The 16,188-nt window shown below is 30.7% G+C and overlaps 2 protein-coding genes across 12 annotated transcripts in view; one reads left to right on the top strand and one right to left on the bottom strand.

The window, feature by feature from the left end:
- The window catches only part of LOC127289518 (plasma membrane calcium-transporting ATPase 3), a 67,620-nt gene that overhangs the window by 41,303 nt on the left and 10,129 nt on the right, over window positions 1-16,188 (bottom strand). For 8 of the 10 annotated variants that reach the window (XR_007844194.1, XR_007844195.1, XM_051317521.1 and 5 more), the window contains 8 exons: window positions 11,393-11,447; window positions 7,625-7,894; window positions 7,340-7,534; window positions 4,472-4,701; window positions 2,675-2,810; window positions 2,257-2,391; window positions 1,704-2,116; window positions 1,087-1,568 (listed from right to left, as the gene is read on the bottom strand). Coding sequence is in view for 8 of the 10 variants with exons in the window: in XM_051317521.1 (XP_051173478.1) it covers window positions 1,087-1,568; window positions 1,704-2,116; window positions 2,257-2,391; window positions 2,675-2,810; window positions 4,472-4,701; window positions 7,340-7,534; window positions 7,625-7,781 (1,748 nt within the window). In the remaining 2 variants the exon portion in view is untranslated. Of the gene's footprint in view, window positions 1-1,086; window positions 1,569-1,703; window positions 2,117-2,256; window positions 2,392-2,674; window positions 2,811-4,471; window positions 4,702-7,339; window positions 7,535-7,624; window positions 7,895-9,583; window positions 9,742-11,392; window positions 11,448-12,715; window positions 13,087-16,188 lie in introns of those variants that run through there. The other 2 variants (XM_051317513.1, XM_051317510.1) reach the window with 2 other exon arrangements.
- LOC127289573 (uncharacterized) overlaps window positions 9,882-16,188 on the top strand; it is a 29,433-nt gene continuing 23,126 nt past the window's right edge. The window contains exons 1-2 of one of the 2 annotated variants that reach the window (XM_051317572.1): window positions 9,882-10,155; window positions 10,718-10,861. The gene's annotated coding sequence lies outside the window, so the exon portion shown is untranslated. Of the gene's footprint in view, window positions 10,862-16,188 lie in introns of both variants that reach the window. The other variant, XM_051317580.1, reaches the window with a different exon arrangement.

Raw genomic sequence — 16,188 nt, 5'->3', positions numbered from 1 at the left:
AATGTTGAATTCAATTATAATCATAACCCTTTGAAGCATGGTGTAATTTATAAATGACATCGAATTGAAATGAATCTAATAGTATTGCGTGCCGTGCCCTTTGTCTCATATACGTCATTTTGGGTTACAAATTTAGATTTTTCTCTTCGCATTCTACAGGCCAACGCAAAACAGATTTTTGCTTTAATGTTTTACTCAATCTTTGTCGATTTAATATTTTCTCACTGTCCGGATCTTTGTTGACATAGTAATTAAAAATCTTTAATGCGAATCAAAGACTTACCTTTCTCTCCAATCATAATGTTAAGATTGGATGGGGAGTCTCCACCTCAAAACATGGTTGGAAAGGAAACACAGCGAAGTTGGCTACTACCTTACAGAAGCGTTGTCGGGTCATGATTGTTTCGGCCAGTATTTTTACAGATTCAAAATAGAAGCAGACGCGAAATGTGTGTATTGCAACGGTTCGGGCGTCGAAAAAGCAGCACACATTGACGACGCGGAGCACACGTTTTTTTTCTGCGGACATTGACGTGAACTTAGGCAAGCCATATTTTCGGCTGTGGGCACTCAAGTCAGAGTTGAAAACATGGTTTCAATTATGTTGTAGAGCGCTGACTTTTGGAGAAACATCAAGTCCTTCATTACGCAAGTAATGAGGACGATAGGACGATGAGGTTGACCTGGAGGAATCCTGCTGCTTGGCTGGGTGCTCGCGGAAGACGGGGAGACCTTAACTGGCTCTCCTCCTTCTTCCGCTAGCGCTCATTTAAGGATTTAGGTAAGGAGACTTCCACTGGCGATGTGAAATTATATGTATAAGGAAATTTCTAAACGGTATAAGTCGAGATCACGAAGAGCTTCAAAAGGCTGGGTTAGAAGGGAACGGCACGCAATTTAACCGATCAGGAAGCAATTCGATCAAAAAGGGTTCATACCTGAAAAACTGGACGCGACTCGAGAACACTGTTCAGCAGGAGTGATTGTAATTAAAACATATTTAAAAAATTAAATGCTTCAAAGGGTTATACATTTTGCAAGAAATTTGTTGAAAAAAAGTAATAGGTATATAAAAATTTTAAATACTTCTTCATGATGATTTCGGAAGCGCCCTTGGTGAAAAGCCTGTAGCCTCCACCTTCTCTGGGAACAACAGTAGACATACTTTTTCTAACGCTGTTGAATGTGTACACTCGAGTAAATGTTTCTTCGGGGTTATCATCACGCACGTTTTGATAACTCTTGCCCAGAGCCACTACAAATCCCAATAAGGCACATTCGGTTTTGTTACCAACTTGCATCGGCAATTCAGTAGGGTCTTGTGAGGGCATTATTCTGGATGTATATGCTGAATTAATAGATACTGATTGAATCAACAAATTGCCAACATGACTCGGAATATCCGAAAACGTGGAAGTTTTGCTCATTTTCTCGCAAATATATGATTGAACTACGGTCATTCTATTGGTCGTTAGAGTTCCCGTTTTATCCGAGCAAATGGCAGTAGCATTTCCCATAGTTTCACAAGCATCTAAATGGCGCACCAAATTATTATCCTTCATCATTTTCTGCAAAAGAAAGTATTCGTGTGATTATATTGAAAAGAGGAAATTTCGAGATTTACCGATGTGTTTCGAAAAATTGAGTGGAATATCCAAATTAGAAGTGAGAACGGTCAGCTTGTAGGTAAAAATTGAAATTACCTTAACTGAATATGCAAGAGACAGAGTTACAGCAAGTGGTAAGCCTTCGGGAACAGCAACAACGAGCACTGTCACACCGATGATTAAATGCCTCACTAATTCATTAGCGTAAAAATTTCTCCACTCCTTCTTGTCAATGACAAAATTTTTAACACAAAATTGAATGACTAGAATGACAACTGTGAGTACGGCTATCGTTGAACCTGCGTAACCAATTTGAATAGCTAGTTTTGTTAATTTAGCTTGCAGGACACTTTTTTCTTTTTTGCCAGGTTCTTCTGCAGGTGCAGGAGCTGAACCATGATGATTTTCTCCTCCCTCGTGTTTCACACCACTACTGCTGTGACTATTTCCAGTGATTTCACCAGATTCATTACCTGTTAATGATTTCTTCTTTCTCTGCTTTTTAGCCTCTAGATAAAAAAAAATCAAAAATAAAGTTTATTAGAAAAGATTTTTTGCATAATTCTAAATAAAGATTGCATTCAGTTGGCTGTAGATCAATTTTTTCTTGTTATAAAAAGGTAATTGAACTGAAGTGTTAATTGTGTACCTTTTTTCATTTTTTTGATTTCCTGTTCCTGCTGATCTACAGCAGCTCCCAAAAGAGTAAAAATAATGCCTGCTTGTGAATTAACGCCAACGGCAGTTACTAACATTTTGCCAGATCCCTCCATGACATGTGTTCCTAAAGAAATATGTAATTTCTTTTGATTTATTTCGAATTTCAAAATTATGAATAATAGAAAGAAGTTACATTTCTAAAAAATTTGATTTTTTTTATTCCATTTTAAAACAATATTTTTAGTTTATGAATTTAAAGGAATAAAAGAATATTCATGCGTAACTATCAAAGTCAGTGATATGTTAAATTGACCTGTGCTTTCCTAAGTATTTCTTTCATTTTTTATTAACTTTAAGGATTTAAACAGATATAAAAGTTTAATTTGAGTAACTTTAGTAATACATACCAGAAAGGACCATGGGATCAAAAGTTTCTCCCTTTTTCACATGGTCCGACTCTCCAGTTAAACTGGATTCGTCTATTTTGAGATCGTTGCTTTGTATGAGAATACCATCTGCAGGCAGCAGATCTCCATATTTTATCTATAACAAATTCATGCTTTAAAATGTAATTATTTAATACTTTACAAGATTAGAATAACTTTTCGACTTCCTTAAACTATCAATTTATTTATTTTCTATTATACTACGTCATTTTTCCAATAAAGTGGCTTTAAAATGCAATTCTGTGTTTAATTTCCTTCAAATTTCATTAAAAATTTGCTAAGTTATATTCGCCACATAGAAGCAATTGTTTTTTAGGCGTGAATGCTGATTTCCAGAATATGCAGTAGACCTTATCGTGGTGGCGGGGCTTTTTACTAAAGGACATCCAAAAACCAAGATGTAAAGTAAGAATTAATTAGTCTAGAATTAACTTGTATACAATTTTTGTCTCCCTTTTTGAGGTGAAATACAGTAGAAATACCACCAGCGAACCAGTGAAAACCATACTTTTGGTTTTGACAAAGATTTTTCCTTGACAACTACAAAAAAAAATTCTTACTTTCTTCCTTGACTAGAATTAACTTGTACACAATTTTTGTCTTTCTTTCTGAGGTGAAAACACAGTAGTTCACTGCCTAAAGCTTAGGCACGAAAAAGCTGAGTGTCTTCAGCGGATCGAAGAGGAGATCGCCAAAATGGTAAAAGCTTTCGAAATCCACAAGAATGTCAACATGACTATTAAGGACAGATTTAAGATTCTTCAGGTCGCAAGGTCTACAAGAAAGGGAGATCTCCTGATCAAAATCGGAGGAGACTCTAATAAGAAGGCATTCACCGCGGAGGTCGACAAAGCGATTGGAAGCAGTGGATCTACAGGTCACACTGGAGATCCGCGATCTGGATTGCCTTACCCAGGAAGAAGAGGTACAACAGGATTGGTGACGGTACTAGGACCCAACCAACGAGGAATAAAGCTCGCGGTTGTAGACTTTGACCCAGAGGAGGTGGACAGGCTTTAAAAATTAACACGAATAAGGATTGGCTTCATGTGTTGCCAAATAAAAAGAAGGGTGATGGTAGTTTGGTGCCACCGATGCTTGACGTACGACCGCATAAGAATTGTTCGTAAGGTAATGGACAGTGCAACTGCGTGCTTTAAGTATGGTCAAATCGATCATAAGTTTGCAAACTGCAGTAGAAGCCCAATCTGCTTCTGGGGGAAGTATGTCGATAAGGCAAATATCAACAATGTCGCAGGCAGCGTAGGATGCGGATTCTTCAGGACGGTTCAAAAAAATTTCCGTAACAGTTACAAAAACTATCTTATTGAATTGCCATAAATAAAAAATTTAGACTGATAGAAATTAATACTTTCTAAATTGACACATAGAGATTATCGTTTTTTTATAGGTAATTTTATAAAGTTGAATATCAGGTTTGATTTTTGTTTATTAAAGTCGAATGTTAATTATAGCAAATTTTGTTGAATTAAGATTTAATTGAAGTAGTATGAACTGGGACATGCAAATTGTCCTAATACTTCGATTAATAAATTCATTAAAAGTTTAAAAAATATGGTCAATTATAAATTTTGTTTAGTGATACAGTGAAACATCTCTAATATCAACAATTTTGGGAAGACTTAAAGTTATGATCGTTTATCCTAATAGGGACTTTTGTTGTTACAGGATGTTGAAATGAGAGATGTTCTAATGTCATAAAGTTTTAAAAAGTATTTTGTGTTAATAGTTACTCACCTGACAAATATCACCTACAACTATATCGGATACGGAAATTTGTTTTACTTCTCCTTGTCTGATAACGGAGAATCTATGTTCTCCTTCTATTCTACTTTGAAGACCTCTAAATTGACGCTCCTTAGAATAATCATTAAAAGCTGTCACTATAACCACCACAATGACGGATATCAAAATAGCAAGTCCTTCAATCCAACCATACTTCGCCTCATCATCATCTATTCCCGGAGCTAGTTTATGAAAAATTTATTAGTATTATTAGATATTCATTATATAAATTATAAATATTAATCATTAATTTTTATAGAATCTATATATCGATAACGGTGGGACGACACTTTTCCAAATTAACTTTTCCCAGTGGTCAACTTTCCCAAAAAGTGCTGTTCCCAAGGAATAGCGTATCTCAAACAAATAAGGTTCCTAATGAACTTTTTTCACAATATTTTGTTCTCCCAAAATAATATGTTTTTTTATTCAAATAATTTTAAAATCTTTTTATTATTTCTCGATTGTCAAAATAAATATATTATAAAATATTTATAAAGGTAAATAAAAAATATAAGAATATAATCATAAATTAAAGAAAACCCCAGTGGATAAAAATTGGATATTGTAATCCATGGTAACATCATTTCTGTGCCGATATTCACCATAATTCCGAAACAATGTTGAAAATTTGATCTGTTCTACTTCTATCTTTACTCCCTCCTTTTCTCACTTTCTGACCAAGTTCTATTTGTCGTAACATTGTTTCCGTATCCGATTGTTCTTCTGTCAATTCCTTAAGAGAAGCGTAGAAACTGGACTTCTTTTTCCCTACAACTAATTGGAATGATAACCCTTTTGACGCATTGTTGGTTCGAGCTCTTCTTTCATGAACTGAATCATACAGCTCTCCATTAATTATGTTAATACCGCGGTTCCTATATCGAAAATTATAGGAGGCGTAAGCTACCGATCTCACTAGCAGACAACAAAACCATAACAGAGCGAAGCGAGATTCATATAAGCAATAAGCTTTCCGCGTTTTAAAACTTTTTTATAAAGATTATTGGGTAGAAATTAATTGTTAATATAATAAATGTTATTTCTTATTGTTTGTTAATTAATTTGTGTGGTGCATTAATACTAAAATCCTCTCACGTCCAGAGTGGAAAAATATAATTCAATAACAGCAAATATTGTATGAATCTTGATAAGTTGGATAATTGATTTTTCTCGCTTTTATTAATTCTGCTTGCCTAAAATAATCGTTCGTTGCTGCTCAAAATGTTCGTCTATTCCCCTTTGTTGTGCTGATCCAGTAATTTTCTTTATTCTTATTTGTGACATCCGATGGTTCTCTTGAAGTTTAAATTTTCAAATTGAGAACTCTATCAACAATCTTACTGAAGAAATAATTGATGAGAATGAGGACTGTACTATTGCGGTTGAAGCTAGATCCTTAGCCAGGAAAGTATATTTACGCGATCAGTTTTCCTGAGCCTTTGCTCATCTGCGATTTGATAATGTGACCAAGAAGTCTATTTCCGATACTCGTATGTTGAGACATACACGGAGAGAATTTTGAGCCTTGAAAGACAGTGTCTGAAGGAGAAGGTTAGAAAAAAGTGCCAGATCACGGCAAATCTCGCAGTGATCGCACAGAATTTTACGGTACTTCACCAGGAATCTCGGTATACTCATCTGAAAGTTTCGGTGTAGTCACCGTCAGAGAGCGCCACATTTTACCGAAAATCAAGATGATGCGCCGTTCATTGGCTAATACTCTGTCCACACATTGAATTAAAGTTTAAATTTCTCTCCGTGTAATACTAAATGATTGCATATAAATTTAGAAAAATTCCTTGGGAGCAGCGCCTACTCGCGCTCGACCAAGAAAGGCTATCAAAATCCAATGTGTCGGTTATAAAAAAGACGCGCATATACTGTAGAATTTATATCATATTCAAAAATTCTGAAGCATATGCTTTTGAATTAAGGGGTCTTGTAAATTTTCTAAACCTTAAATTGAAGATTTTTTTTCTCAAAAGTTTCAACATGTTAAATAAAAAAAAAGTTATGATCTTACAAAATATTAATATTTTCCTTCTATAGAGGGCGCTTTATCCACACTTTAAAATTATATTGAAATGGTTCAATCGGTTTTCGAGTTATGGTGGCAGCCAAATTTCAATGCAATTTTAAAGTGCGCCCTTTATAGAAGGAAAATATTAATATTTTTTCACATCATAACTTAATTTTTTTATTGTTCTAGATATACATAAAAACATGTTAAAAGATTTAACTTATTATATTTTGAAACTTTTGAGAAAGAAAAATCTTAAGAAACCTTTAATTTATGGTTTCAAAAATATAATATAATTCGAAAAATTGTTTTCGTAAAAAGAATGTATGGAGAAAACTTGTTGTCGGAAAAGAGGGCTCCTAGCTCTTTGTGGCAGAGGATAAATTTTTTTTTCATTTAAAGGCAAAAAGAGGTTTATTACCAGGACCAGCCAACTCCTTTGAATGGAATTGGCAACATTCAGCGCCTCTACCACCAACATAGCAACTAATTTTTACTCAGCTTGTATATCTATATATACAATAGATATACAAGCTGGGTAAAATTTAGTTGTTATGTTGGTGGTAGAGGCGCTGAATGTTGCCATTTCTATTCACTGGAGTTGACCGGGCCTGGTTTATTACTTATTCGATTTCTCCGCGAATACCTTTTATATCGGACTTTTACGCATTATATCCCCATCTAACCCCCACTTCTGTAACCAACTTTTATTAGAAGCATTCGCATTTGCCTGAACCTTTCTTGATCAGAGTAGAAGAAAACTAGGTTTTTTATTTTAAAATGTCAAAAATACTCACGTGCATTCTCATCAGAAGGATGATAAAAACTGAGACCTAATGAAACCAACGCAGCTATTTCTAAAATGATTAACGTTACATCTTGCAACGCTTCCCATACTAATTGTAAAAATGTTTTTGGTGGTTTAGGAGGTATCATGTTTGATCCAAATGTGTCTCGCCTGTGCTGAATGTCTGCGTCCGACCCACTGAGACCTACAAATATTATAAAGTTAGTTAAAAAATTGACATCATACATCCAATTTATAAAATTTCCAATATTTTTAATGGATTAATTTTCAATACCTTCACTGGGAGAAGTATATAATTTTTTGCAGATCTCTTGTACTCCTCCATGGCTATTAATCTTATTAACACCTTCGCGACCTCGAAGCTCCATAAGCTCTCGTAGTTGCTTAAGTGTAATTCCATACTGAGCTGGTCGCCCATCTATTGTCGCCATTTCGTGTGTCCCTTAAATATGGCTTTCGCCAATTTCACCACTCTTCTCTGATCTTGTCAATAAGTACCCGAAATTTTGCACTTTGTGCCTCTAATTTGATGGAAGTCCAGCACCTAAAATCATATAAATACAACAAAAATTTTATTATTTTAATAGTAAAACTTTCAGTTAATGAAAAGTCAATTTTTTATAAATAACAAACTTTTAAGAATGAAGTAGACAACAAAATATTAAGAAATTAAAAATCATTAATTGTTTAAATTTTAAATTTAAAAGACTAAAATGACGTGAAAAATGGATGCTCAAACCCATATTTAGTTTAATGTGAGTAGGGGAAATTCCCAACAAATATATTGATTACTGTTAGAAAAAATTTTATTACATTCATGCTAGGTTCATCCGAAAATCTAAAAACGGGAAATTCTTTAATACAAATCTAATACCAGATTTTTAAAATTTAATATAGCGGAACTAAAATAGCGAACAAAAATTGTTTATTACTAAGGAAATTTTAATTTTTTTTAAAATCCTTTGAACCGTTTAATAAACTCATAATAACGTCTTAATTTCATATATTATTAAATGAATACAATAAAATCGAAAATTTGCTGATATACTTCAGGAATTTTTACTCTATATTTATTTTAATGTTTGTTTAAAAAACAAACAAAACTTTTAAAAAATTGAATTTCTCAAAGAAAATTCTAAGCAAAATTTTTAATAGATAATTTTTTACGTATTCCCAATTGGAAAATCTCACTGAATTTTACTATAGAATAATTCTGTAAATAATTTCTTTAAAATTATTCAATAGAATTTTTTTTCTGACTCTTAGAGAATATTTTATAAAAATTATATCTATTTAAAATTTGTCAAAAAATTCATGTAGAAATTATATAAAATCATTATAGAGAAGTTTTATAGAATTTATTCTAGTAAAATTCGATAGAATTTTTTTTACATTTTTTATTTTTGTAAGAAAAAATTTATACTATTCAAAAAAAGTAGAGTAAAAAAACAAAAAGAAATTTTTTTACCTTATAATATAATAGATACGACTCTTAAAAAAATACATTGTTTATTTTTGATAAAAAATTGTACACCCTCTACACGCTAAAGTTTATGATCAAAATTAATTATACTTTGCAATTAAATTACTCACCCATTGATAAACTTTGTGTAAATTTAAATTTGATCTGTGACACTATAACTTACGAATAATAATTGAATCACTTGACAAAATTTTAGATTAAATCATTAGAGCAATAATTTATTAAAATTTTGAAATACTTTTACTTTGTAAGTAAAATTACAGGTTCAATGAGAAACTTTGACAGTATTTAACACAGCAGAAAATTCAATGTTTATATGAAATAACATGATAACTTATCTCATTCTGTAATTTCTCAACATCTAATGTTCATAAACTTTATTTTCACATTTATTTCAGAATAAAGTAAAAGTTATTTTTTAAAAAAATAAAGAAATATTTAATGTATTACATATTTAACCTAAAATTACTCACATAAAAAAATGTTATCCAATAGTCTATTATACTTCCTTTAAAAGGTTATGTAAATTATATCATCGATTTATTTATAATTAAAATAATAACAATAGTAATTTAAATATTACACATAATTGTAAAAATAGTGATGTATTCATTTGTCATTAAAGATATAAATAAATAATAAAAATTCTTTAATTACTGAATAAAATTATTTTATACAATCAAAACAATTACAATATATAGTACTTATGCATTGAATAAATAATAAAACTACTGCTTTTATTTTTATTACCTTATAATATTTTTTGGTGATATCTACAAAGAAGAAATCCAAAATTAATTAACTATACTAAACATTTAAGATAAATCAATAACACAAAACCGGATTTTTCATTTTACTACTGTCTACAACCTACATGCCATAAGACCACAGACGTATAAACAGCTGTGAAAAACTACAGTAGGAGGGGCAATCTACAGAGATGGGTAAAAGTGCTTTTCAGGAGGTTTTCTACGTATAAGACATAAATTACGTATTATACAATACTGTAGAAAAGTTGATTTTCTACATTTCTACCAGAATATGACAACTTAACCTCAAAATATTTTTTCATATTTTAATCATAACGGTAAATAGTTAAAAATTTATTACTGAAATTTTATTTTAAAAAACGACTATAGCTCCATCTGCTCTAGTATTTATTTATATATGTCGAATTGCGCCTCTATGTTCGTTTTTCTTTCAATGCTTTAAACGAAAGAGATTCATTGTCACTTAATTGTTTGCTGTGCTCATGGAGAATAGACTACAGTAGACCAATATAATGTAAACACGGAAAAAATTTTGGTGCACTGGTTGTATTGGTTAGTTTAAAAATTTTTGTACTTTAAAAACGGACATCAGTTATCCCGGTTTGGTGCAATCTATTTCCCCTACAGTGCGTCTGATGTCCCTTACAGTGCTTCTGACACACCAAATCAGGATAACAGTTCTACTGTAGATTGCGCAATCTAATTTAAAAATCATTCTCCAGGATAAAAATATACGTAAATTAAGGTTATGTTATTGAAAACACTGACAAATATTTCTTGACATGCGTGAGATGGTGGTATCTGTGCAAATCTTTCGCCATCTATGGGGATTTATGTATGAATCCCTACAGCAAATGTTGCATTTATTTTTATATTAATAAAATTTATATATAGAAACTGATATTTATAATATGTTTAAATAATGATAGAACTTTCTTGTTTTTTTGATAGTACAATAGATCAATAGTTTTTATATTATGTTAGGTAGGTTAGTACATGTCATTTACTAATATCTCGTGATTACAACAAATTTCACCGATTCAGACACATTCTAGCGGGAAGTTGACAAAACATGAACTTTCTACGAAATAATGCTTATTTCCAAATACATTAGTTTGGTCTCCTGTAGTCTATTCTCCATGGTTGGGCTGTATCTTTACGTCCACGTTTGCCATCTATTGTTCAACGCGTGAATGACAGCTACCGCTGTCGGTAATATGTATATATTATGGTAACTACAAGTATTTAGTGTATACAGGTAAGTACACTACATACTTTGAACGTTAATTATTTAATAATAAAAGCTTAATTACCCAATAATATTGCATAAATCGACTCAAAATATTAATTTATAGGTACTATTCCCAATAGCAATTTTCTCAATATTTCAATTGTATTGGCAATAAATTGCCTCAAACCCAACTAAGCCGTTTCTGGGGTCGCTGATTACGAAATCTGATATATCAGTTTTTCAAAAAACAAAATAATGTAAAATGGTGGACATCATTTTTAAAATGTACATGAATTCATTTGAAACTTGTTATCTAAAGGTTTTTAGGGTCGCTGATGATTACGCGAATTTGATGTTAATTCTGGTTGCCCTCAAAAGGAGGAGTTCTATCATCTCTACTTCAATCCTTAGTAGTGAATGTAGCAAGCTTGCTGTATATTTGCACTGCATTCTTGCACAGCGAGCTTGCTGCAAGTTTTCGTGCCAATATAATGTTGGTGCGATACAAAAAGGTGAACATATATGTATTTCTAAAAATATATTAAAAGTATAACTTACAACATGCGTGAAAATTTGTAGCCTCTTCTTAATCTGCTATCTACAGGTTCGACTCCTTAACAGAAAAATGTTAATGTTTTGTAAGTCAACTGTGAAAATGATTTAAAAATTAGACTTAATATTTAACACCTTATTAATACAAAATTACAATCAAATGACTAAAAGAATATAATGTAGTCTTTTTTGGTTATAAAGTTTTAGGGGTCGTGCACATAATACGTCACTCAATTTTTTGCTCATTCTAAATCCCCCTCCTCCTCTAATGTCACTTTGTATATACCTATAATATATCGCTAAAAATTAAACAAATATTTGAGGTACTTAAAACCAGTTTTATTAAAAAATATGTACTCAAAACCCAGTATCATATTAGTGCCGATTTACTGCGATTCGGCACTGAAACGGGACAGGAAGTTTACCAAACAAAAGGGACGCAAAAGGTTTAATTTTATGTCCTAACCGGCATTAAATTTTGTCAGATTTTGTTTATGTCTTATCGTTTTCGAGATATCTATATATTTTCCAAAATTCGAAATTTTTCTGACGAGAAAAAATGAATGTAAATGTGGAGTTAAATATAGCCCTTAATATGACCTTAAAATACGGTCGTAAAATAAAATAACCATAAATTGCGGTCTTAAATATGACTATAAATATGAGTGTAATTACTGTTTCAAATTTGCGACAGTAAGGGTAGTAAGTATAGTCATATTTGTTGTTATATTTATTGTAGTCCTTTTTCAATAGGGATGGAAACATTTGACGAATTTTCTCGCATAAGTGTTAAGAAATTAATTCATATTTTGTAATGAACTGATAAAATTATTAATATTAATGATACAACACGATGAGTTTTAATCTAAAAGTACTTCCACTACACTGTAAAAAAAGGGAGTTAGATTTTAACTCCCAACTCCGGTTGACACTAACTCCACAAAATTTTTTACAGGTAATAAATATCTTTCCATATATTGAATCAAGACACTTTTCTAATTGTTTTGTAAAAAAAACCAAAACAATTGTGCAGATTCAACATATGGTATAAGACATTTATACTGAGAGCACCATTGGGTTGAAATGGATTAAAACTCACCGTGATTTTAAGATTTAATTTATTGGCATTTCAAAACTATAACACTGTGAAATGCCAATTATTGTGGCATCTTGAATTATTTAAATAATTATTTATTCCCCTTCTATCCATTTAATACTTATTGTTAGATTGTTAGCAACATGAAAGAAAACTATATCAGGGAATTTTTAAATGCAATTGAGTTAATCCCATAAAGTATAATATATTTTTCCCAACAAAAAAATCCTTACCTTACATTATCCCCTGCTAAAGTCACCTCAAAATGCATTTACAAAACCAGCAACTTCACAGTGCATTTCGATTTTTATGATAATAATTTTCCATGATGAGCCATCGGTTAATTAGCCCGTCCGTGAACTGGTATATGTATAAAAAAATGAGCCCTCATTAGAAGAAAGGAACAAGTATTGATTCAAAAAGTTTTTCTTCCTCCATTAAGTGCGATAGGATTAAGGACATCATTTTGTAAGTTTAAAAATGTATCGATTCCAAATTTGATTTTCTTTTAACTTATTTGAGATATATTGTTGTAAAATTGGTTTTGTTTGATTTTAATGGAATTATTGATAGATCTTCTTTTCCAATAAATTGCAATGAATTACTGAAAAAATAAAAGTTTTCTATTATCCTTGTATTCTTTTACTTAATATAAAAAACGGTATAAGTCAATTAACTCCCGATTTCTGTACTCTATAAATTTATATTTGAATCGTTTAAGATTTTTTTTTCAAGATCTGAAGTGAACATTTTTGAAAAACAATAATTAATCCGCATGTACAGAATCGTACGTAATCTCAAGAAAATGTACATGAACTTCAAATTTATTTATTCCAATTTATTATACCATAACACACTAAAATAGTAGGAAATTTTTAATTCTTCTGAATTTCATTTATGTCCAATTCTTTTGTATCCATTCGGAGCAGTTGAAAATAAGCTCAGTTTAATTCTTTTCAAAACCATTTAAAAATTTTAAGCAGCTTTAATGTTTAATTAAGTCAATTATAATTTGGTTTTTCGAGATAAGACTTATTTTTTAATTAGATATACAATGATTACAGCTGAGAGTTAAAAAAATTCACTGCGCAGCCGTAGGTCCCATAGAATTCGACTGCGCATCGTTTTAAGGTTTTTCGACCTGACGCTAGCCTTGGTAACCTTTGCTAGGGAATCGAGTAGCCGGAAAAGGTTAGTTTAGTGCGCATTGAGCAAGTGAGTAGAAAATAGTTTTTATCACGTGATATAATTATCATTTAGTACTATAACGTAACCTCAAAGTAGTTTTACTACATGCCGGAATAGACGAAAAGATAGTTTTACCACATACGAAGAGGTCTTACCTCATAAGCAGTTTTACTGCATAAAAGTGGTTTTACTGAACAAAATCCCAGCTATATACATTTGACAATTCCCCCAAAGCATTTCTTTCAGTGCATGTGAAAATTTTCAATAGGGTTAAACTTTTTAAAAATTAAATTAAAAACCTTTATAAGAATATAAATATATTCAAATTAAATTAAAATTCATTCGAGTAAAAAATTCGACCTTTAAACTGTAATAATTATTATTTTCATATGGATTTAACATATAGTTGCGAACAATAAAATTGTAATAATTATTTTCATTAATTTAAATCTCGCGTGTTACCGAATTATATCTCAAGAACGGCTTGACTAATTTTAATAAAATTTGGTAAACTAATAGATTTATAGATTTTGACAAAAAAATGTTTTTTCTTATTAAAATCAGTCGAACCGTTATTAGGATATAATCCAGTAACACGCGAGATTCAAATTTTGATAAAAAAAATGTTTTTCATTTAGCGAATTAATGTTTATTTATAATAAAATTCGTTTACACCAAATCGAATATAAGTACATTATTTAGGTCAGATTTGAAGTCACGCAGTTTTTAAGAATAAAGCAAAATGGACGTATAATTCTGTAGAAAATTTAGGAAACTCTTAAGTACTGTATAAAATGTATCATAACTATTCTACAAATGGATGGAAAAAATTTTAACCTACATGTTTTCGAAAGGTTTTTTCCTATTCTTTCGAATGGTGCAAAAAATTTGTTTAAAAAGTTCAAAATGTCCTTTTTAAAAAAAATCAAAAATATTTTTGATTTCCATAAAAGAGGTAAATTTTGAATTTTTAAAAAAAAATTTTGCATTCGAAAGATCAGGAAAAATATATACTCAACTTACCCGTAAGTTTTCAGCAAGCTTACAGGTTAATAGAGTAGTTTCATTGTTTTAAAATGCGCTACGAAGTTATGTACATCAGTACTGTTCAGATATACCTTCCCTTTTTTAGATTCAAGCCTCAGAAGATAGGTTTTCAGTATGCTTTTTCTACAGAAAGCATCAGTATCGATTGACCTATAAAAAAGTATATATTTTACCTGAATGTGTAGAAGTTATCGTTATTTTCAAATTTTTACGAAATTAAGACTTTTATATTTTCATTAACATATTGTTATCAACAGGCATTTTTAATTTCTGTTTTATAAAGAAATATGTAACAGTGAAGATTATACATATATATTTTAATTATATTAATACTATTTTACAAAGGTTTAAAAAATAAAAAAAATACTAAGACTGACGTATTTCAACCAATCCCGTTTTTGTGAAAATGTGACATTTTTAATAATAATAATAATAATAAATTTTTATTTAATAATTTTCCTTTTTTGCTAAACCTTATTATTTTCAATGCGATTATGTTCATATTGAGAATGGTAATTATGACTGTTTCTGCAGTCGTATTCACTGTCACACTTAATTAATTTAATTAATTCATTTCATCGTAATGCAAATATGTTAGGCTAGTGAAGTGAAAATGAAAACACTTTTCGGTTTTAGCAAAAATGGAATAAGATTTATTATTTGTGCTACAAGTGTTCCAGCAGTTCGTTTTTTTTCTAAGGCTGATTTATTTTTGAAGAACTCCAAAAACAGGCTGAGTAACAACCATATCTAGTATTCTTTGTACTTAAAATCATGATTTTCTTTAGAAAAGAAAATAAAAATTTAATTTAAAGAATGTAGAAACATAAATAATCTGTAAGATTAAAATTTATCTAATACTTTTCTATCAAGCGATTAAAATTCACAATTTTTATTTATTAAATCGATATACACTGGTAGTAATGGAATCTCTTAAATTTTACATGTCTCGTCTTGAGTGCACAAGTTGAGGTAAACGTCCATCTTGGTCTTGGTTTTGACTATATTGTCTCGTCTCAAGCCTTAAGTCATGAGGCATCACTAAACACAATGACTATATACATATAATCTTTAGAAATATCCTATTGTTATTTTTCAGAAATTAAAGAAGACGTAGTTATAAGATCTTTAAAATTTATAAATTGAAGAACAACGTTCTTGAGAATTGTGTTATAGATTTGAATTAGAAACTTTAATTTTCAATTCCGTAATGAGAATCAGAAAACAAAATTGGTATCATTTCAAAACTAAACTAAATAATCGCAGATGCAAAGGCGATTGAAATAAGATACAATTTACGGAATAAATTCACCAACGCTGAAAACAACAACGATGACGACTGAACAATGGAAACCAACCAAAATTACAACTCCAAGGATTCAGACGCCCTGGACTTGGTTCTATAGCTTTTGCAAGGTTGAATTTCTTCTGATGATCCGTTAAACCAACACCATTTGGCTGGACACTTCTA

Source organism: Leptopilina boulardi, unplaced genomic scaffold, assembly GCF_019393585.1.
Source record: "Leptopilina boulardi isolate dan_hultmark-lab unplaced genomic scaffold, ZJU_Lbou_2.1 LbouV2_123, whole genome shotgun sequence".
Lineage (NCBI taxonomy): Eukaryota > Metazoa > Arthropoda > Insecta > Hymenoptera > Figitidae > Leptopilina > Leptopilina boulardi.
Note: the sequence above shows the minus strand (reverse complement) of the source record. Positions and strands in the feature narration are given on the sequence as shown.